General features: G+C 37.2%; 1 protein-coding gene across 5 annotated transcripts in view; it reads right to left on the reverse strand.

Annotated features, from left to right (window-relative positions):
- nbeab (neurobeachin b) overlaps window positions 1-17,096 on the reverse strand; it is a 344,194-nt gene that overhangs the window by 36,241 nt on the left and 290,857 nt on the right. For all 5 annotated transcript variants that reach the window (XM_026934784.3, XM_034310661.2, XM_053239985.1 and 2 more), the window contains 3 exons: window positions 15,370-15,489; window positions 7,606-7,758; window positions 2,008-2,178 (listed from right to left, as the gene is read on the reverse strand). In XM_026934784.3, the coding sequence (XP_026790585.2) occupies window positions 2,008-2,178; window positions 7,606-7,758; window positions 15,370-15,489 (444 nt within the window). The remainder of the gene's footprint in view (window positions 1-2,007; window positions 2,179-7,605; window positions 7,759-15,369; window positions 15,490-17,096) is intronic.

Genomic DNA, 17,096 nt, shown 5'->3' on the forward strand with positions numbered 1-17,096 from the left:
AATAATAAGTAAGGAATAAAACACCTCAGGATGGCTTTTAGAGGAAAATTATCAATAATGGGATGGTGTCATGTGACCAGACTCGAAGCGGAGCTGCTATTACCACACAAAAGTTGATTATTTTCCAAAAAAAAGCAAGTTCCAAAGTGTTTTATTTCTCATACCACAGCAATTTGCCAACACTAACAATTTTATTAACTAAAGAATCACACATACTTTTTATCCGTTTATAATTACATTTAATGTTCTGGAACTTCCGCAAAGCAAGTTAGGTCCTGTTCTTACTTATATTATAGCAGCTTTAAACATAAACCATACTCTTTTTTTTCCCTCTGTTTTCAAGTTTATAAGACAGAAAATTGAGCTTGTTATTGAATTCACAGAAGTCTTCTGTCCTGGAGACTTTTCTGTGATGGAAAACGTAGATACACCGGAACAACTTTCCCTCTGACTGTTACAAAGCTCTAACACTGGAGACTCCTTCCAAAAATGTTAAATAAACATCTTCTTATGGAAAACTTCACCATATCAATGATTATATGTTTTACTTTGTTGAATATAAACATTGTTTAATCAGTTTATTATTAGTCTTAGATTATATGGAGCGCCTGCCAAGTCTCTCTGTAAGTTACTATAGAAACGACAACGCTAAATGAGTGCAATGATATAAACCTAAAATTTGGCTTGTAGCTGCACTATTGTCAGAACTGCTGTTATAGGAAATTAATCAACACCTTTCGACCAATCAGAATTGAGAATGTGTATTAGAAAATATAATCTAGTGCATATCAAGTGTATATAAAGTGTGTGTGTGTGTGTGTTTTGAGGTTATCAAATGATCAGAGTTGAGGTCTGAATACTGAGAAGTGTATGAGTCAGCAGGCTGCTCTCATCTCATAGGGCACATTTGCATGAAGAGACATGGATGACACAAACGTGAGCACACACACACACACACACACACACATATATATATGCACAATGTTCATTTATACCACATACTATATAATGTATAATGCTGAGTTTGACTGTTAGGGGTCACCACAGTGGATCGTTGGTCCGCAAGTTTGATTTGGCACAGGTTTTCCACTGGATGCAACCGCCCCATTTTATCCAGGCTTGGAACCACCACTGAGAGTACATTCCCAGTGGCTGGGTTGGTTCCCTGCCCAGAAATCAAACCCGGGCCACAGGGGTGAGAGTGAGGTAGCCTTAGCCGCTAGACCACCAGGGACCCTTAGTATAATGCTGAGTATCTGACCATAATTTACCTGATTCAAAATAATTCAGTAATAATTCAGTAAAACAGCAACATGAGGACACTGAAGGAGAACTTTCGAAGAGGAAGTAAATAATTTACCTATGACAATGTTGCCAAACTTTCAAGCAGTTCCCGCACCACAGCTGGATCATACAGTTCTTGTGCATATGATTGGAATCAGAAGACCAGGATCACAATTATATCAAATTAATTAAAGGGAAAATTAAATTCAGATTAAAATTTGGGAAGATTGAGATATGTCTCTTTATAGAAAACTTCACCATATCAATGATTACTGTATATGTTTTAGTTAAATAACAACACACAAAAACTAGGCTTGCACTATGTAGAATATCTGCCATAAAAGTTGCTGTGTGAATTGTTACCATAGAAACAATGATGTGTTAGAACAAGCATTAATATAAAGCTGTGATTTGAATTACAGCTGGCACTACGGTTACAGAAAATTAATCAACACCTTCTGACCAATCAGAATTGAGCAATGATCTGCTATGACATTTGTTAATGTGACTAGAGTTCTGTTATAATCATGAACGAATTTTTACTCTCTTATTTAGTCAGTTCATCAGTTATTAAGTTCCAGTAAGTGGTCTTACATATAATAAGACAAATCCAGTTACCATGGCTACTACCACTACACATTCATAATGTTTGAAGATGACTAAAAAGTGAAGAACGGAAGAACTGCATGTCAGTACAGCAGTGATGTCATGGTGTTCATGTACCTCACGCAGCAGTGGGTCGGAGGCGAGGCTGTCGAGGTTGACGAAGCTCTCGTAGGTCAGGTGGTGAAAGACATTGAGAGCGCGCACAGCCTCAGGGCCGCGCTGCTTGTAGCCGAAAATAAGGTCAATCCACTGGTGCAGCTGACATGAAACAAACTCGCTTTCCAGAGCCTGTAAAAGAGAAGCGGCCAATTTAAAGAGGAGAGATGCAAACACAACAGTGACATGCATACTCATCCATATAAACACAAAAACACTGCATATAGCAAAGCATGTACACACACACACACACACATACACAGCAGTAGTCTGTACTTGAAATTATACTCGTATGAAATTATACTTGTATGGAATACAACACATGAGTCACAGAAGTTTAGAAAATGGTAGTTAATGCAATAAATATAATAAGATAATAAGTCTTTCCTGAAATTAATAAGACAAAAATACAGCTGGTCATGTTTCAGAGAAACCACGAAGCTGTCCATCCAGAGGACTTTCATGTGTCAAAAAACATAAAGTTGCAGCTTTACCTCTGACTGTTACAAAGCATTGACACTGGAGACTCCTTCCATAAATGATTAATAAACATCTCCTTATGTTACTTCACCAAAACAACAATTATAGACATTTTAAATCTGTTTGTGGAGAGTTTGCCGTACAAGTCCCAGTGTCAGTTGTAACTATAGAAAGGATAACCTGTGATTTGTCTTGTAGCCCGGAACTACTGTCAGAGCTGCTGTTCTAATGAAATTAATCAATACCTAATGATGAATCAGACGTGAGAATCCGACAGCATAATAATATATAAGACCAAGACCATAAGACCATAACAACAAGGTATAATAATGTCTAGATCATTTGGGAAGTATTCATTTATTGATTACTGAGATTTTTTTTTTTTTTTTTCTCAATTTTTTAAAATGAAACTTCTCTCAAACTGATTAGCCCCCAAAGAATCTGATTTTGCCCCTTGACCTGAACAGTGCTGATGAAACCACCATGACCTCCCACTTGCAAATGAATGTGAAAGGATAGAAAGGTTAAGGTTAGAGGTAGAGTTAGCATTCATACCATTTCTTACTAGTTCATTATAATTAAATCAACCACAATCCAACCACATATTAACACTTTGCTTGAGAGGAGGCTGAATTAGACAAAAACTACATTTATGGAACCAATATATTATGTGCATCTCTGAAATTAAATTCATATGTGATTATTTTAATATCTGCAAGAATATAGATGAGTATTATAACCACATAAGGTGTCTTTAAGATGCAGTGAGTGCCATTAGCACAAGTCTGCAAGGTTAAGTGATTGTTTATAGCAAACTTGCTATAAAATTAATAACATAGAGAATGAATTGTATTAAATAAGATTAATAATAATAATAATAATAATAATAATAAAGTGTCTTAAATGGAATAACACATTTATTACATATTATACTGTATAATACTTATAGAGACCTTTTACTATTAAAAGATCTCTGTAAGTACTATACAGTATAATGTGTTATAAATGTGTTATATATAACCCATTACATAAAGTAATACTGTGCAGACAATGTACTAATACCTACTGATGTCATTATCAATGTAAATATTTATATTGTGATATCAAATGTACTAATTTGCAACTGGCCAATACTATAAAGCCCTATTTCATTGGAATGCTAAAGCCAGACCAGCTATTTCTGTATAATGGTCTGCTAAGACATTAAACACTAATGTAAGGCCAATTTACTGGCTACCTTGTGGGATAATGATCATAAAACACGGCCTTGTACCAAATGGATTTTTTACAGCCATCCAGGGACTATACAGCGATACAATCATCACCAGAGGGAAATAATGAAAGTTATACTGCAGATATAATGCAGATTCCTTTCACAAAAGAAATAAACACCTACACAATCATGGTCACACACACACACACACACAGAGGCACAATGTCGGAATTTAGAGCCTCTTTCCTGCACCAGGACTAGCGGCAGGCTGAGCTCCGGAGGGGGCTGTGCTAGCCTCGGGACGTGTCACTCCAATCGAAAGTGACGCATGCAAAGATGGTAACACTAAGCGAGAGAGAGAGAGAGTGAGTGAGAGAGAGAGAGAGAGAGAAAGGGAAATGGATGGAGTGGGCAAGAGAGAAGGGGAGGAGGGTAAAGACATGGGGGAAAGGAGGGATTAAACAAGAATGAAAGAGCAGCATGGAGAGATGGAGGACGAGACAAAGAGATCAAAGATGGAGGAGGAATAAGCACACATCACATTCTCAGTGAACACTGATATAAGTCCAACCACAAATTTGCACAAATTCAGACAAATGTGGTTACATTTTGCTCATTTTCATGTTAATAAAGTTATTAAAAAATGTCATATATCAGTACTAGCCCCGCCCCTAAACTTAACCCTAACCACTCCTTACTTGGCTTTTTTTTTAATTTTATAAAAAAATATTATTTGTTTCCTTCTTACACTTTTGAGAATTTTGACAAAATGTCATGTATCTAATTATTTTTTGTGTCCACTGTGGTTGACTATGGGTTTAATTTGTTAAACAATCAGTGACCCTTCTCTTAATTTAATTATTTTAATGAAAAAAAAAAATTGTGAATCATGTGATATACATGTACAATACAATGATTGCATAGTCTGAAGAAGTTAACCTTAATATTTTCCTACAACTTGTGAGATTAGGATGAAACTCCAGGTGTTGTTTTGAACAAAAATGAATCATGTGGTACATTAAAAATAAAAGAAAAAAATCTTTAGAGCTCACCATTAAGCTAAGAACCGCAGGGAAGAGGTGTGGTTTTGTTTCTGTACATAATTTGCTATCACTTTCATTAAACCTGTAAACAGTCATTCCCTCACCAGCCTCTCATTTTTCTCTCTCTTAAAGATACTAAGACAAAAAAATGCAGCTTGTCACATTATCAAGGAACTACAAAGGACAAAGTCTAGTGCTGACACTGGAGACTCCTTCCAAAAAATATTAAATAAACAGTTAATCCCTTTTTCTCCCTCTTTCTTGAACTTAATAAGACAAAAATTCAGCTTATCATTTTACCAAAATCTACAAAGTGCTGACACTGGAGACTCCTTCCAAAAATGCTACATAAGAGTCCATTACAGCTGAGCCATGTTCCAAATTATTATTATTTTTTAAATTATTAGAGCTTTCCATTAAGCCATAAGCAAAAAGTTAAAAGTGGTGGTTTTGTTTTGATTGTCAGTTTTGGATATTTTCCATCTTTAATTTTCATGCATTGACAAAAAACAAAAAATCTGATTTCAGCTCTATTATCAAATATCATTACAAATTGTTGAATTTCCAGCAGTCATTTTTAATTCTCTCCATACTGAGTCATATATCATCGGAAAGCTGATTTCCTCAAATGTAATGTTGTGCAGGCCGTGTGCAGACATACTGAAATGACTCGTGCTGAAAGATGAACTGTTTCCTGCGATTCTGTTGCTTACTGACATTTTGTTAATCATCCATGTTCTTAAAATGACCTGTTTTCCCATGAGCCAAGTCATTTTTCTCAACCTTCAAAGGACAAATATACTCTGAATTCACATTATACCCATACAATTACATAAGTATCCATATATGTGTCACATTGCTGTAGTTTTTTAGTAACGTTGTGTTTTTAAATAATTAAATGAAAATTTAATAAACTGATAAAATGTGAAAGTCTAATCATCAGAAGAAAACATTCTGAGAGCAATCTTTCCTAAAAAAATGGTTGTGGATTTGTGTGATATGCAAATTAATATATACTTAATGATCTATTGACTCATCGGCACATTAAAATAAATTTGTATACACACACACACACACACACATTAAAGTACACTTTAAACAGTTTAAGGTTCAATTTGATGAAAAAATAAGTCTTTTGTGTGTGTTTTAGGGTTTGGTTCATGACCTTTAGTGGTTTAATGAACTAGTCTTGATAAAAAGTTTCCCTAAAACACATGGTGTGTGTGTGTGTGTGTGTGTGTGTGTTTATGTATGTGTGTAGGTTAGGAAGTGAAGTCCATTTTAGCACTGATCTGATATTTCATCATAAGGCTTTGCCTCTGTAGGAAGTCTTGGTGCTTACTGACAGCTGGATCACAGCCCACATGTGTATTGTGTGTGTGTGTGTGTGTGTGTATGTGTGTGTGTGTTTAAACAGGCTGAGAAGAAAGCGCTGGAAGAAAGGTCATCCCTATGAGACACATACACTCCATGACACACTCCACTGTCAGGGCAGCTGAAAAGGTCAAGTACGTTTCCCACAGTACACACACACACACACACACACACACACAAGGCAGCCTAGGTCAAAACACAGCATGACCCATCAGCTAACTGAACACTGGGGTAGGCAGAGGAGAAATTATTTAAGGCAAAGAAAGTTGCTTTGCTTTTTTTTTTTTTTTTTTAAAAAGGGGAAAAAACTAAAGAACAAAAACAACAACAACAACAACAACCACATTATTTGCTAATAATCCACTTACAATCAGATATTGATAATTTAACCTATAGCAAATCGTAATATTACATATTTGTTGCTTTGCTGCTGGAGGTGTATAGAACTATTTTTATTATTATTTAACTAGCTAATCAGCTAGTTAGTTAGTTAGTCTTTAATACTGTCTATCAATTCTAAATAATATAATTAGAAACGTTCCGTTCTCTCTTTTTTTCCCTGTACCACCCCAGGAAATTTTCTTCACCTCCACAATTTACTCACTCTCTCTCTCTCTCTGTCTTTCTCTCTCTCTCTCTCTCTCTCTCTCTCTCTGTCTTTCTCACTCTCTCTCTCTCACACACACACACACACACAGTCTCAGACCTGTCCACTGGATCCAAATCATGATTGATGAAGCCTGCATTAGTGTAACGTTATAGGGGACAGTGACTGGATCTGTCCTTCAGTGACATCACTGAGATCTGAGCCGGACTGCATTAGTATCGAGCTGTGCAGTCCATTAGCGTCCTCGGGAGGAAGCTACAGCGTACACATGAAATGCAGGGCAAGGCGGGGGAAAGCAGGCTGCAAATAGGGACAAATTTCAGTGCTACATCCTGGTTTCTTTCCCTGGCATCTAAGCAGGAGGTGTTCATCATGGTTCTGATCCTTACATACCAGAATACGCGGGTGGATTCTGTCAAGCTGGATATGAACAAATTCATTTGGAAATTTGTGGTGTTATAGATTAAGGAGTTTTGTGGATGTCATTAAACGTAAATCAGCAGTTCCCTGAACACGCTTGGTAATTTTACAGCTGATTGTGTGTATATTTATCAACATACACATGTAAGTAAGAAGAAAATCAGCATTACTGAAATTCTGTAAATCTGGCGAGACATTTTAGTTCACTTTGGCTGACAAAAACATTTTACTAAGATTGATAAATGAGCCCTCTTGGTTTTATTACTATTTTATCTGTTGTAGCAGTTCAGCGCCAACAGGTCTGTTCAGGCAAAACATCGTCCGTGTTTCATCAGGTGTTCAACATCAGTCATAATTAGAGGAGACATTCTGTTCCACTTGGCTGAATATTTGTGCAGTGTAAGTCTGGTTGGATCTCTCACCATTCTGTTGATCCTCACAAAGTCCTCAGGCGTCTTGGCCCAGGCAGGAAGCTCTACATCACACACTGGGGTGCCGTCATCTCTGTCCCCCAAACCGTAGCCATTATTGTTCACAAACATCTCCGGCAGGTAGTAGAACTCCGGGATCAGCTCCTAACAACAGATTGAGACAGAAAAGGCAGAGAAAAGTTAGTACAGTTTTGCTGTGTGTTCATTTGCACTTCTTTATAAAGTCGTGGATGTGCTGGATGCTGTAGGTTGATGCTGATATGTCGTAGGTAGTATACAGCAGATCCTAATAAAAAAATAATAAAAAAATGGCTAGATGAAGGCACCTCAAGAAGCAGCATTTGATTGGGACATTACTTGATGCCGTTCTGCCTCCTTAGTTAGTAAAACCTTACTAACTTAATAACTCAAAAAAATGGCAGCAAATGTTGACAGCATTTCAAGTGGCCAGTGTGAAAGAGCCTCCAGATGAGTTGTTAAAGACTTTGCAGTGAGTTGTAAAAGCCAGCACTTAGGGAAAAGGGAAAGAGTAACAAAATAAGCAGAAGAGATGAGGGGTAAGCTGCAGTTATTTCCTGTCTAAGTGCTGGGCTGGATATGTTATGTTTGGGGGGTCAGGAGGTGGTTTGGGTTTCTCGAGTACCACATGGGCTCAGGATGTAGACCGTGTTAAGCAGAGAAGGTGGAGCAGAATTTCACCACTGCTCCCATGTGTGATTTCAACCAGCCAGTGACTGCAAACAAAAGTGCTAGCTCAAAGAATTTGACATTTCACAGATATGTGAGAATAACTAGTTAGATATAAGAATAATTTGTTTTTAAAAAATTCACATTGACTCCAAATGTCAATCAGCCATTATATTTGGTGTCTGGTGTTTATTTCTTTAATTTTGTACTGGAGCTATAAAGCTTAATCTTCACCATAAATACTATAGGCTAAATCTTCATCTTTATAGACTTCAAGTCTCATTTTTTAATAAATAGAGCCAGGTTTTCCCAAATTATTGATTATTATGATATTAACTTGTAAAACTGTAAAGAGTGTTGTACCTTTTTTTAAACTCAACACAATAATTAAAAAAGAAGCAATAGTCCATGTTTACAAATTTCAATTGAAAGAGAAATTATTTTATCATTAGCGTAGCTTACAGCTTTCAGGAACAATTTCGTCTTCAAAAACATCTGGTAAAACATATTATAAAAGTAACCAATTTGTTAGCATGTGATAAATATCTGTGAAATCTGTGATCAGACCTTCTGCCAATTCTCTGAGTAATGTCACACTCAGCGTTATGGTAACACCATACTGTGACCATACAGTGTCCCTAAAACAAAAAGTCTGCATGGCATCAGTGAAGAACCAGATGTGGTTGGAGGTAGCTTGTATTTTATTAAGGGTAATCCAAGAATCAGCTACAAAGTATGTAGCTGGTTTTAAAACACAGACAGATAGCATAACAAAAAGCTAATCCATGGTCAGTAATTCAAACCAGAATTATTACTACAGTAGATTTAAAGAACTGAGAATGTGGGAAACTAATGGTTGGACTTTAACACATAGAATAAGATGTTACAATAAGACTTTACAAGGAGAAACACAAACAACAGAGCAGAAATAGCCAAACTAACCAAGGTGAGACATGGAACAGGTGAACACATTAGGATAATTAACCAATGTCCTGACATGGAGAGAGACAAACCAAAACAAAAACATGTGAAGTGAGCTCAAAATATAAATACATAAGATTGTTTAGTGCAAATACACACACTGGGAAACATGCCACAAGCTGTGATGGAGAATTTGTGAGAGGTAGTTTATTTTAATTAAAAAATGTAGGTGAGATATTTCCTATACTTAGGTACATTAGCATAATAGCTCCAGTGCAAAATAAAAGAAGCAAGTCTTGGCTGATGGATTCCTGTAAATATTGTGTAAAAGTTTGCCTGTTGATTCATCAGTCCCACTGAATGTTAGAAAATAAAGGCAAAGGTCCTTCACCTGGGTCATTCCCCGTGATTCAGTAGAACTGATGAGGTTCCTCAGATGTGAAACATCTTTAAATTTATAACATAAGTTCATAAAAGCATTAAATGCAAAAGGAATACATTGATAATAAAGCAGAAACAGTTAACGGGTTTAAAGCACTCTGTCATTGTGGTACTTCTTTATAATAACCTCAGCTTATAACATGTTCATAAGCCATCATGAACTCTATTCCACAATTAACAAGATTCCTCATAGGTACTGTAATAGCCATTTTAATTATTATTGATCTAAAGTGAGCACTGCATGTGCTGATGCTTTATTTAAATTTTTAAATGACACACACATTTTAAAAAATAGTTGATAAATAGTTAATATTCAATGGGTTAACTTAGATTCACACATTTGATTGTGGACCAGACAGTTATCTATTCAGGTTAATTAATTAAATTTTTAAGTAAAAATATTTGAAACTTTAAAACAAAGTACTATCATAAAATAAAATATTAAAAATAAATTTGCATAGAGGTTACTAATTATTTACCAATGGTGCACGTGTAGCCAGATTATAAGCATAAATAAATGGTTAACACATCATCTAATAATGTCATTTATAATTATGCTTACTACTTTCTCATCAGTAGTGTACATATGGCTTGTAACCAGGTTTTAATCATTAAAAGTATTAAAATATCTATTATTGGCTTTTGAATAAGGTGATGTTATTATAAAGCCACAGCAGAATTCGGAATTTCAGCACGCTTTCAACACACTAGACACCTTCAGCCAATAAAACTTCAACTTCATTTAACCCACAAAGATCCACAGAGACTGCCACATTCCAAACCTCAGACATGTCCCTCCACAAATTACCCAGAAACCCCTGTGAGAGCATGTGGAGCATGTGCACATGAGGAATTTGGCCTCTTCCCTTTTAATGTCATTCTGAAGCACTTGCTATTGAAGAGCATTTAAGATCTTCTCCAAACAAGTGAATCTATCAAGTCAAAGCTTAAAGACGTTTAAACGTACACACATGGTAGAGCTTTTGTACTGTACCGTGTGTGTGTGTGTGTGTATGTGTGTGTATTTGTGTGTGTTCATATAGATGTAGCTTTATTGACCAAATTCACAAAAAAAAAACTACAACCTAACTACGTAAATATTGTCCTCCACTGAATGCTAATGGTCACCATATGCTCTGAAAGCCCAGTGCATTCACAGTGACACAAATCACGGATTTAGAAAGGCAATGCTGTGGCAGTTTCAGAGTCTTAAACTTCACCCAAAGGACCCCAGCCAAACTTGGATGGAGAAGTCAATCTGTCACCCTGCTGGACATTCTGTGGTGAGAGTTGGCTGATCGGAGCTGAGCTCTGAGCCGTTCTGATTTCTCTGGCCTCCTCCACCAGGCGGCCATTAAACCCGCTACAGCCTCATAATGGGCTGACGAGTCAATCACACTCCGCCACTACCTCTCCACGGCGCTAACGTCCAAATGCCGCCCACATCTGCAACTGTCACACACTCCACACCTTCAGGCAGACCTGTTTTTTAAGAGATTATTGAGAAATTGCTGGAGGGTTTTTTTTGAGGAAAATGCTTTCCCATTCTCTTCTTTTCTCTTGGTCTCATCTGCTTGCCAAGTTAATGGCAGATGGATGCAATTTTGGATTTTTTGTTAGATGAGGTCATTTTTTGGATCACACTATTGGGAATACAGTGTTAGGTTTGAAGAGGAACCACTTTCTAGCTTCCTCGTTTCTCTCTTTATATCTCTATTTATTCTTTTCTCTTCCTCTGTTTAATGGCAGATAGAAAGGGTGCTCTAACATCAGCTGCTCACTCTTTGTTGAAAAGAGTGTGTAGGGTTTAAAGACAGGGTGAGCATGTATGTGTACTGGGTCATTTGCTCTTTTAGGGAGGTCGCCCCTGTTAAGCCAGCTTTCTCTGACAGCTTGTACTCATTACTGGAGGAACAGGGTAATGGAGGGGGTCGGGGACAGACACAGAGGACAAGGGACTCAGAAACAAGCTTCCCTTTAATCAGACTGGATGACTACATTCTTAGAAAAAAAAAAAGAGTTTGTCAAGGGTTCTTTGGATAGTTGTGGGTCCTTAGGTTTCTAAAATGGTTCTAATGGGAACCATTTCTGATTGAGAAATGCCTCAGTTGTCTGCTTTTTCATCGAACCGTAAAGATTTCCCCCAGAGTGACAACCAAAGAATCCTTAAGGGTTCAACATTTAGCCTTCTTTTATAAGAGTGTCCTTAGCACTAATCTTCCAAAGGACAAAGAGTATACACATGTGCAAATGTGTGTTTATGGACACTGGAGCATTGATAGTTTTAGCTTTCTAAATGACTCATAGTTCAAGCCCTCTCTTATTGGGAACAATAATTTGTTGGAAAGTTCTACATACAACTGTTAAGAGATTCCCCAAATGGACAAACTAAAAAACCCTTTAGGCTGCAAAATGAAACCTTGTTTAAAAAAAGCTTCTGATAGGCATAATACGTGTCAGTTGGACCTGATGATAAATTATATGAAACGGAACAAATGGAACTAAATTGTTATGAATTTGCAAGTGTGAGAGAATGTTGGGTCAGTTATATTTTACACTTATCAGAAAGGGATCTATGTAGAACTGATTTAGAAAGCATCTAAGAAGAACCATTTTATGAAGCTAAAAACTTACCCAGAGAACCTTTTGAAGGGCTTTTTTTCTAAATGGAAGGCATTCTAAAGAGTTATTTGGTTTGTCCATTTGAAGGATCCCTTAACAGTTCTATGTACTACCATACAAAAGTGTCTTTCCTTTCACTCCAATTAAAAAACCATTAACTATCCAAGGAACCCTTTTATCTAAGACTGTAAGATAATAGGCGAAGTGCCATTCTCCAAAAGATAACACCTTTGACCCCATTATTTACCAATTCCTCATTTACATCTCTCTGGAGGTACACTTAAAGATTCTACTTAGAATCATACAGCTGAGGTGTTTCCTTATTAGAAATGGATCTAAGTAGAAAAATTCCATTTAGGTAGCTAATATCTTACTCAAAGAACCCTTGGAAAACTTTTGGAGGAGTTCTTTTTTCTAAGAGTGTAACATCCTAAAGAGTTGTTTGGCTTGTACCTTTGGAGGATCCCTTAAAAATTCTATGTAGTATACCACAATAGTGGGTTTCCTTTCCAGAAATGTAGCATCCATTTGAAAATCTAGAACCATACGGGATTCTTGAGGACTGTATAATATATCAGTTGATGTGCATTTTACCACCATCCATCTATATACCACTTATCCTACATGGGGTTGTGGGGATCCTGGAGCCTATCCCAGGGGACTTGGGGCACAAGGCAGGGGACATCCTGAATGGAGTACCAACCCATTGCAGGGCACAATTGCACACACACCCCTTCACACACTATGGACAATTTAGAGATACCAATCAGCATGTCTTTGGACTGGAGGGAGGAAGGTGGAGTACCTGGAGAAAACCCCTGAAGCATGGGGAGAATATGCAGACTCCACACACACAGGGCGGAGGTGGGAATTTAACCCCCAACCCTCGAGGTGCAAGGCAAATGTGCAAACCAATAAGCCACCATGCCCCCCCATTTTGCTACCATCATTCTTCAAAGGATAAAGCAGAACAATATCCATTGGCAAAAAATAAAGATCCCATGTACCCTCATTCCATTCCCATCATTATTACCATTCACCCATTTACATCTCTCTGGGGTACCCTCAAAGATTCTATACCCTAACGCTAGAGTGTTTCCCTATCAGAAAGGGATCCTAGTAGAATAGTAGAAGGCATTCCAAAATGAACCCTTGTAGGAAGCTAAAAACTTACCCAAAGACCCTTTGGAAAATGCTTGAAGACTGCGTCTTCCTAAAGAGTTCTTTGCTTTGTCCCTTTGGAGGAACTCCAGGAAACTAAAGATGAAATTTCTATGTAGTATCCTACAACAGTGCTTTACCTTTTCTACTTCCACTCCAAGTCAAACCAATTTGAAAAGCTTGAATCATTAACTATCCATGCAGAAAACTGTGGAAAACATGTCTCTCTTCATTTTTTTGCTCTAACAAGAGCACGTATGGGACAATCTCTATTTGTGACCAGTTCTGCTGTGTAAAATTATATCTGTTCAGACACACAAATGGTACCTGTATTTGTTAACAGGGCTGATGTTCCACCAGCATTCTGCCTGAGTGTGTGTTTCGCCTGTACTCTGCATCGTAGCTTGCTGTTCCTGTGTCACATGAGACCATAAACCACGGCTTTACATAAAAAGACTACATTTTAAATAGCTTTTGTCATTAATGCTTTATTAATTGCCCGGGGTGAAGCTAACGTGACGCGGGGTGTGCGGGAAAAGTCTGACACTTTTAGGTCAGCGCGAGTGTGTTCCCCTGTATGCTGTGGAGCAAAGTATCGGAGGAGGAACAGAGCCAGGTTCTTCCTGCTGTGAAAAGATTGGTTCAGCTCAACGAGTTTTGCAGTGTGCTTTTCTTTAAAAGGCCTTAGGCATGGAGTGAAATGAGGCTCATATTATTAAATGGTGTGAATTACATATTGGAACATGTTTGGGAGTGAGTGCTGCAGAGAGCGTTAATAATTTAGACAGTGAGTAAGCAGTGGTAGGCATGTCACTGCAGATTATGAGGTGCATTTATGAGATATTTAAATACAAAATGAGAACTTTTAGGCATAGTTCATTTGAAAAGGAATTTACGCAATGTTCACACTCACGATAAATACTGTCGATCAGCCAAGACATGTTTAATGTCACAATATTAAATGGGAGACCAAAAACCAACCAACCAACCAAACAAACAAACAACAATCAATTCAACCAATCAATCAATCAATCAATCAATCAATCAACCTACCTATCAGTAACTCTGTTATTATTATGAAACCATTATGGTTGAGCCTTTAAGCTTCAAGTCTCATCATAGGCATAAAACTGTCACATGCACACTGAGGAACACACTCGCTGAATGACAGATAGGCAACACTATTCATGGTGGCTTTTTTTTAGTCCAAAATCGTGCAGTGTCTCTTCTGACTAGCAAGCACTGTAAAGAGAAAAGCTGCACTTACTTTTAGCCAGCTCTTTAATTCAAACCACACAGAACTTTTGGTTCTGTTGTTTGTGCCTTCATGTAATTTGTGCTTCGACTGGACAACGTTTGCTTAGTTTATTTACTTCTCGTTTCTCCGACTGAATTTTGCGAAATCAGTGATCGAGTACGTAATCCATCTCGTTTGTATTTCAAATGCGTCTGTTCAATAACTGCTTGTGATGTGTTATAGATGTAGGGGTCAGAGAACAGGAAGGAGAAAGCAAACAAGTATAATCCATAATTGTAACACTAAAAAAATGAGCTGAAACCAGGATATACAAATCACAGAAGAGTATAAATAGACAGACTGATCGAGATCTAAACGCAAAACAGATGAACAGAATCAGGAAACAAACCATTGACAGAAAAGGGGTGGAGATAGAACCAGGAAGCAAATAAAAGCATGTTTAAAAAAAAAGTAATTGCAGTGCTCAGTGTGCTGGGACACATGTTGCGCCCCACATTGCAGTGTCTGATGCTAGCAAGGCTCCCGAGATACTAAAATACTAAAGGTATATAATCTGGATTTACGAGCAGTTCCTGATTTTTAGAGGTTATAGGTTTCCCATAGTTAATAATAAAAGCTAGTTTGCATTATCAGTCAGTGAATTATGCTAGTGTGTCCTGTCTCACCTTGACATCTGAGGTGTCACGCTGGCAGTGCCTCCACGACCGCATGATCCCAGAGAAAGTACGGTTAGGGTGATGGAACTTGTTGCCATTGGTGCTGAGAAAGAAGGTCGTAAAAGGTTCCTGGATTTAAAAATAAAACACAAAGAACTTGTCACAAATTTCTGTTAACACATTTCATTAGCAAGAAATGTTTATTTCCGACACCAAAACCACAAAGTTCTGCAGCAGGATCCAGGCTGTGGAGTAATGGCCGCATCACATTACACGGGATTGCCATGTGATCCGTTTCCTGCCGAGCTTGACTGATAATTAAGCACTTGCTTCGACAAATCTGCATTTTTCAAAGGAACTAATATCATTCCGCTACATAAACACTGGCAAAGTGAAATCCAAATTCATTTCTATGGTAATTTGACGCAATGGCATGATTGAGCGCTCCAGGAAGCTCGAGGAAATGTTCCGTTTGCATAAACATCTCAATGTGGAGGACATATCTGTCAGATTATGGAGAGTTAGTGGAGGTTTTTTTTTCTTCTTCTCCCTTTCTCCTCTCGTTTATACCCACGGTGCCTGAGGCAGAATTAATTACTGAATGTGGCCTGTTGAGGAGCAGAGCTCTGCCTCTAATTGGCTCATATTCGCCATCATCAGCCGGAGCTGGAGTGACACGGTGAGGCAGGAGGAGGCAGCCAGGGAGAGATGATGGCGTCTACATTTTCATTCAAGCCAAGCTTAACAGCTGTCACAGCACCCTTTCTCCAAATCATCATCATCAACTCTGTACGTTCTACTGGCACAGCCAATTACAGCCATTTCATTTGTAATATCTGTGAAATTAAACATGCACTGCTTATTTAATTGGGAATATATTTAAATGAGGAACGTTAAGCTTATTTGGTTGGCTTAGTATTGATAGTTTAATGCCTGCTGTAATGGCCTGCCCTATAGTAGGATAAAAAAAATAAAAAATCTCTGATGTAACAACCAAGAACTATTTTTATTTTAACTGCTATAAAATATAAATTGAATTAGTATATTGAAAATGATAAAATTATATATATACTTTTCTTACAGAATTATATTATTATTCACTAATTGAGCTTTTTTTTTCCTTTTAATGGTATCACTTTTTTTTATAGTCCTCTAAGATATTAACCGGTTAATTGTGTGGTATAAACTCCGAGAATCTGGGTAAGTATTTTGGTACAAAGGGAATTCTGAATGAATTTCACTAAAATGTTGGACAGATTCAAGATAGGGTCCTAGCATGTAAGCGTGCAGTGTAAACAACAACGATTAGTTGTTATGGCTAAAAAAAATTTAAAAAAGAGTCATTCCATGATTTCGGTTTCTAATCTTAAATTTACAAATCTTTGTGTAAAGTAAAGGTAAATTTTAACATTTAAAACATTTTAAGACATTTTATACACAGATAAAGTGTCATTCACATCAACCTATGTGCATGTTTTTTAAAACATTCATACAATTTACTGCAGTTAGAAAGCAGCATTTTGCCTGCAGCATTTTGCCTGTCCCAATCCACTAAAACTACACTTTATGTTGGAATACAATACTTTATTTATAAACATGTCACATGTTTATAAGTGAACATGAACATGTCACATGTTCAACACATCCAAATTTCCTGAAGATTATGAGAAGAAGAAAAGTTGCCTCCTTCTATTTTCTTTATTTTCAACGTTTTTGTGAGGTAGACTGAAACTATA

This window comes from Pangasianodon hypophthalmus, chromosome 14 (assembly GCF_027358585.1).
Source record: "Pangasianodon hypophthalmus isolate fPanHyp1 chromosome 14, fPanHyp1.pri, whole genome shotgun sequence".
NCBI lineage: Eukaryota > Metazoa > Chordata > Actinopteri > Siluriformes > Pangasiidae > Pangasianodon > Pangasianodon hypophthalmus.